At 40.0% G+C, this 7,315-nt stretch overlaps 1 protein-coding gene across 4 annotated transcripts in view; it reads left to right on the top strand.

Annotated features, from left to right (window-relative positions):
* The first annotated feature begins 513 nt into the window (after nt 1–513).
* Nucleotides 514–7,315, top strand: part of LOC136261312 (uncharacterized) — an 84,483-nt gene continuing 77,681 nt past the window's right edge. For 2 of the 4 annotated variants that reach the window (XM_066055290.1, XM_066055288.1), the window contains exon 1: nt 514–672. In XM_066055290.1, the coding sequence (XP_065911362.1) occupies nt 606–672 (67 nt within the window). In that variant the 5' untranslated portion in view covers nt 514–605. The remainder of the gene's footprint in view (nt 673–7,315) is intronic. The other 2 variants (XM_066055291.1, XM_066055292.1) reach the window with 2 other exon arrangements.

The raw sequence follows: 7,315 nt of genomic DNA, 5'->3' as shown, positions 1-7,315 counted from the left end.
TAAATGTTAAGATACTTACGCTCATCCACCTCGTTTGTCGTGTATGAAACGCGCTCAGTAGCTAGTTTCGATCTTTCCAGTACAACCGGCGTGTAGCTACATATTTCGACAAATTGCACAGCAATATGGCCGACCAAAATGGTTGTATAGTTATAGACAATAGGCAGCTCGCCCACCTGGAAACTATGCTGGAAGTATTTTTTATGTCCTCACCTCGCGCCCAAATAAAGTGCACGTGACATAATAATCTTAGCCACCATAAGTCTTTCAAAGCCGTTCTAGACCACGGGTTAGAAAAAGTAGTGGACCGTACTTTATTAAGAGCAGGTGTAAACAGTGAACCAAGCCATAGATCTAACCAGGCTCTGGTCTATAAATATAACTTAAGTCACGTGCGACATTTTAATTGGGGCGCGTGGCAGGTGGGCACGAAATGAAACTTCCAGGTGGGCTAGCCAACCGCATGCAAAGGACGTAGAGACATCGGAGTTACATAATTATGTTAATTTAACAGCTATTAGTTTTACTGGAACAATTAATTTGTGCAAATCTGCTGGCCAAGACCCGCGCCGCGGAGTGTGCGTCGGAACTGATTCTTGGGTAGAATGATTCTGGAATTATACTTCGTGTTGATATTCGCTGCAGTCTCTGTCAACATCAGTATTGCACAAGGTATGTGTGGTAGACTATCTATATACAATACCAAGGGTTATGATAACGGTCGGACAGCGGACAAATTCCTGCCCACTTTTCGACCATAACTGGTGTTGGCAGTGCATTATCTCTATGTCTAAAAGTAGAGGGGGAGCCCACTGTTTGAACTGTACATGACATATATTCTGCTAATAATGATCAGTTCCCCGGATCAGTTGGTTAGCTATCTAGGATAGGAAATGCGACATTCTTGTTACAGTGTGTCCTGGTCAACTAAATCAACTGTTTTCTAAGAAATTTGTTCTGGCATTTAAATATTCTTATAAGCTCTACAATGCTTGCCACTTTTGGCACCGGGACTCTATGCTGGTACGTGCTGTTCTCCACACTGTAAAAACTGAAGTGTTATAGACACCAAAATGTGTCCAGAGTTGGGGTCGCTACTCTTAAAATGTAACTCGTTACATATTATGTTACATATTACTAGTTACTTCTATACAATAGAATGTAACATGATACAGATCGAGACAAACGGTAGTGTGTCATGCGACCCAAGAAGCCAGCGCACAACACCCGTGAGTATATTGACAGGAAGAACGAAAACGCAATGTTCACACCTCCGTAGCTCTGTGCTTCCTTGATGAAACAAGACGATTTTTGCTGTGGACATGCTCGCCAATTTCAGTACTCCACATATCAAATTTGAGCGGAATCGCTTCAAGCGTTCCCGAGATATGCGACTTCAAAAATTGGCTTAGTTTCTTAGTTTTTTTTTCTTTTTAATTTTCTCCCTCTTTTCGCACACTTACAAAAACTGCTATAAGATGCGAACACCAGATCCGATTGCCTTGAAATTTGGCACACAGAAGGGGGACATAAAGGTGCATCTCGATACCAACTTTGGCTGGAATATGATAAACAGGCAAAGAGTTATTAGCGACTATTCACGAAAAATAACACCAATATGTTGTCACGCCTACAGGATAAACCACTCTTGAGAAGAAGCTAAATATCGGTGGTGAATAGGTTAATTATTGAACCTCAAACCTTTTGTGGTTTGAAAGAATCGAGCTAAAAACCAGGAAGATACAACGAAAAAACCAGCAGTGCGTAACAATTATGCAATCGAGATTAGCTAATAAAAAACGACTACTTGCCAGGCCTAAAATCACTATACAGATGGAGTAATCATCTTAGAAAGGCTCTTCAATGGTGTAGAAGAATCAGACTTAAAGCCACGGAGTTATAGCACAAAATTCAACTTGGTGTAGCAAGTACGAGGTCGAGATACTCTAATAGAGCAGTCATCCTAATAGAGCAGGCATCCTAATAGAGCAGTCAGCCTAAAGAGAATTCAAGAGATGTAAAGAGTTCATGCAGCTGCAAACAAATCACCCTGTAGAGAGATCAGCTAGAAGAAGTTACCTTGTAGATAGTTCAGCTACAAACAAATCACCCTGTAGAGAGATCAGCTAGAAGAAGTTACCTTGTAGATAGTTCAGCTACAAACAATTCACCCTGTAGAGAGATCAGCTAGAAGAAGTCACCTTGTAGAGTGTTCAGTTACAAAGAAACCACCATGTAGAGAGTTCTGTAATAAATACATGTATTATATATATATGTAATATGTACATTTACTGATAAAATCAAAAATATTTAAAGTATTTAACATCTGCTTCATCTTTTCTTCTTCCTGTGGTAAAGAAAAAAAGATAGGTTATACAAATACAAAAAGAAGTGAAATCTAATCCAAAACAGTCAAGCTATAAAAAAAAAAGAGTGCGGCCCTCAAAAAGGCTATGGTGAAAAAAGATGTGAAATCCAAGGTGGCGGCCAAGAAATGGCTGTGATGGTAGGTTAGTGGTAAAAATTTTAATAACGACAATTCGGGTGAATTTTGTGCCAAGACCAAGCAGCACAAAATTCACCTGAATTGTCATTATTAAATTTTTTACCATCAACCTACCATCACAGCCATTTCTTGGCCGCCACCTTGGATTTTACATCTTTTTTGCATAGCCTTTTTGAGGGCCGCATTCTTTTTTTTACAGCTCAATTGTTTTGGATTAGATACATATTACTTCTAGAAAATTACAGTTACATATTACTCCCAGAAAAATTGAGTTACGTAGTACACATTACTTTGAGGGCTGTAACTAGTAATATTATTAATGTAGCTTAGTAGACCCCTTCCTTGTACTCAAACTTATAGTTCATAGTCTTATTCAACATATCTATCACAATGACTCAGTACTACTATACAACTGAAACAGTTAGAGTACAGCATTATATACCCAAAGTTCGGTTGACCTATGACCTTAGTATTACACTGTTTATTATTTCTAAATCGTTGTTTATTGTTATCAGTAGAAATCAGGTGACAGTCATGATCAGTTCTCTACATCATCCCCTCCCTCATCAAGCTTGTCCTGAGCGTTGTCAGATAAGTAGTGGACCTTTTCCCCTTTAGGTTGTCTACTCCTTATGTTGTAGGGACAATGAACATTCGTAGTCTTATTGGTAGCAGTCTTGCTCCTCCTAGTCTTTTGCTTCTTCCTGCTAGATATCAAATTATGCTGCCTTGGTCTTCATTACCATCTAACTCATTTCCACCAGAATCCCTTGGAGCATCTCTTAATACAGGTGGTCTTCCTGGCTTAGATCATTTTCCTTCATACCAATAAAAGTCATTAGCATTGATGGTGGACATTTGTTTACTCTTGACTGGTGCACTTGAATGGGTAGATCACTAGGGAAGTGTATCTTCACAGCTGTGATGTCTGGATCTTCACATGAAATGACACGATAAGGGCCGTGCCATGGCCTGGATAGCTTACGTTGTCTCCCAGTTTCCTCCTGTGGAAAGTGAATTAGTACCCAATCACCAACTTTCAATTTGCTTGGCATGGACTATTTATTGTATCCAGCTTGTTGAACTTGCTATGCTTTAGCTATTGATTTTTTTGCTAAAGCTCTGGCAGATAATAAAGATAACACTAACTCTCCTCTGTAATCCGAGATGTCAGTGAGGCTTGGTGGCTTATAGTATGTTCACGTTGAGCTGAATCCTGAAAAACAGCTAAAAACTAAAAGTAGATTTTCTTCTCAACAGAGTTAACATTTCAGCCAACCAGATTATTATTGGTAACAGCAAAGTTGTCAACAACAGGCACGTACGGTTTGGCTCCATTACAAGTTTGGGAAAGGGCTGTAATGGACACTGTACTTATATTGCTTCCCCATAGGAAATGTATTGTGAACATTTTGATTGGCCATAAATATTATGTCAAACATTTGAACAACAAGATTTTGAAATATTTTTAGCGGGTCAAGCAGTACTACAAATGAGCCAAACTTCAAGATTGTGTGTAATTGCATCCATGAGTTATTAAATGTTTTTGAGAATTCAGCTCAACGTGAACATACTATAGTGGGTAGTACAGCAGCTTCTGTGGAATGGCGGCAGTCAAAGGCAAACAATAGGAATGATGGCTTTTCTCCTGTAGAAGAATGGGGAGTATTACGGTAAGCAGTACACCTGAAAGGTATTTATCCTACATGTTTCCTTAGCATAGTTTTAAAAGTTCTATTAAATCTTTCCACCAGTGATTTCCCCCAGCTGTTACAGGTAACTCCATAATATTGACTCTGACAATCTGAAAGGGACGGGATGGAATGCATAGGCGAAAGCTGTTTTCTTCCAGAACCAGTGACAATGACACATTGGGGACAGCTCCTGGTATAATTAATGACATCTTGATACATACCATCCCACCACCATAGCCTTGACATTATCTTATAGATCTTTGGGCCTGAGAAATTACTGGACATTATGCCAGCATGGTATTCCTCAATCAAATCTTGCCTCATTCTCACTGGAACCACTTCTCTGGCTTTCTCCAACTCCATCATCCTGTGGGTTTATAGCGCAACTTGTTGTTGTACTAACTCAGTCTTTAAACGTACAACTTCCTCCTATGACTCCTTTATCCTCGTTCCTCCAGCAATGCTTGCTTCATGAGCTCGAGAACTTCCTCTACATGCTCCTCTTCTGCAGAAAATTCCTCTTTCTCCTGAAAAGTAAGCACACCAGAAACCCTTCACCAGTCTCATGGTGAAGCTCGTGATGAGCCTGTCATCAAGGATGGAACTGACATCTCGCGATCCACTATCGGTGATGTTCTCAATGATGCTTCCTTTGGGACAGGAAGGTGAAGGAAAACACCATCCATGCATGTCCTGTAAAGATAATCTAATCAAAAACAGCCAAGCTGTAAAAAAAGGAGTGCGGCCCTTGAAAAGGCTATGGTGAAAAAAGACGTGAAATCCAAGGTGGCGGCCAAGAAATGGCTGTGATGGTAGGTTAATGGTAAAAATTTTAATAACGACAATTCAGGTGAATTTGGTGCCGCTTGGTCTTGGCACAAAATTCACCTGAATTGTTGTTATTAAATTTTTTACCATTAACCTACCATCACAGCCATTTCTTGGTCGCCACCTTGAATTTCACATCTTTTTCACCATAGCCTTTTCAAGGGCCGCACTCCTTTTTTTACAGCTTGGCTGTTTTTGATTAGATTTCACTTCTTTTTGTATTTGTATATCCCAAAGCTGGCCCATGGCCAGCTTTGGGGCTTTTTAACCTATATATTTTTTCTTTACCACAGGAAAAAGAAAAAGATGAAGCAGATTTTATAAATACTTTAACTCATTCTGATTTTATCACTAAATGTACAAATTATATATATAATGCATATATTTATTACATGTCAATTAATCCCCACAGGATAATTTGCAGCTGATCTCTCTACTGGGTGACTTGAAATGTAGCTGAACTATCTACAGGGTGATTTGCTTGTACGTAGATGAACTCTTTACAGGATTCTCTCTACAGGGTGACTTGACTCTAGCTGAACTCTCTGCAGGGTTATCTGTTTGTAGTTGAACTCTCTACAGGGTGATTTGTTTGCAGCTGAACTCTCTACAAGGTAACTTCTTCTAGCTGATCTGTCTACAGGGTGACTTGTTTCTAGCTGGTCTCTCTACAGGGAGATTTGTTTGTAGCTGAATTCTCTATAGAGTGATTTGTTTGCAGCTGAACTCTCTAAAAGGTGACTTCTTCTAGCTGAACTCTCTACAGGGTGATCTTTCCATAGCTGAACTCTCTACAGGATGATTTGTTTGCAGCTGAACTCTCTACATGATGATTTCTGTGTAGGTGAGCTCTCTACAGGGTGAATTGCTTGTAGCTGAACTCTCTATAGGGTGATCTATTCATAGCTGAACTCTCTACAGAGTGATCTGTTTGTAGCTGAACTTTCTACAAGGTACAGTATCTTCTTCTAGCTGATCTCTCTACAGCATGAATTGTCTGTATCTGAACTCTCTACAGGGTGATCTGTTCGTAGCTGACTTCTCTACAGGGTGATTTGTTTGCAGCTGAACTCTCTACATAATGGTTTCTTTGTAGCTGAATTCTCTACAAGGTAACTTCTTCTAGCTGATCTCTCCACAGGATGACTTGTTTGTAGCTGAACTATCTGCAGGGTGATTCTTTATAGCTGAACTCTCTACAAGGTGATCCTTCTAGCTGATCTCTCTACAGGATGACTTGTTTCTAGCTGAACTCTCTAAAGGGTGATTATTTGCAGCTGAACTCTCTACATGATGGTTTCTTTGTAGCCGAACTCTCTACAAGGTAACTTCTTCTCTCTACAGGGTGACTTGTTTCTAGCTGATGGGTTATTTGTTTCTAGCTGAACTTTCTACAGGGTGATTTGCTTGCAGCTGAACTTTCTACAGGGTAATTTGCTTGCAGCTGAACTTTCTACATGGTGATTTGTTTGCAGCTGAACTCTGTACATGGTGATTTGTTTGCAGCTGAACTCTGTACATGGTGGTGATTTTGTAGCTTAACTCTCTACAAGGTGACTTCTTCTAGCTGATCTCTATACAGGGTGACTTGTTTCTAACTGAACTCTCTACAGGGTGATCTGTTCGTAGCTGAACTCTCTACAGGGTGATTTATTTGCAGCTGAACTCTCTACATGATGGTTTCTTTGTAGCTGGACTCTCTACAAAGTAACTTCTTCTAGCTGATCTGTCTACAGGGTGACTTGTTTGTAGCTGAGCTATCTGAAGGGTGATTCTTTGTAGCTAAACTCTCTACAAGGTGATCCTTCTAGCTGATCTCTCTACAGGATGACTTGTTTCTAGCTGAACTCTCTAAAGGGTGATTTATTTGCAGCTGAACTCTCTACATGATGGTTTCTTTGTAGCTGAACTTTCTACAAGGTGACTTCTTCTAGCTGAACTCTCTACAGGGTGATCTTTTCATAGCTGAACTCTCTACAGGGTGATTTGTCTGCAGCTGAACTCTCTACATTTGGAGCTGAACTCTCTGCAAGTTAAATTCTTTTTTCTAGCTTATCTCTCTACAGGGTGAATTGTTTGCAGCTGAAGTCTCTACAGGGTGGTTCTTTGTAGCTGAACTCTCTACAAGGTGACTTCTTCTAGCTGATCTCTCTACAGGGTGATTTGTTTGTAGCTGAATTCTCTACAGGGTGGTTCTTTGTAGCTGAACTCTCTACAAGGTGACTTCTTCTAGCTGAACTCTCTACAGGGTGATCTTTTCGTAGCTGAACTCTCTACAGGGTGATTT

The sequence above is a fragment of the Dysidea avara genome, chromosome 7, assembly GCF_963678975.1.
Source record: "Dysidea avara chromosome 7, odDysAvar1.4, whole genome shotgun sequence".
Taxonomy (NCBI): Eukaryota; Metazoa; Porifera; class Demospongiae; order Dictyoceratida; family Dysideidae; genus Dysidea; species Dysidea avara.
This window is presented reverse-complemented; position numbering and strand designations above follow the sequence as displayed.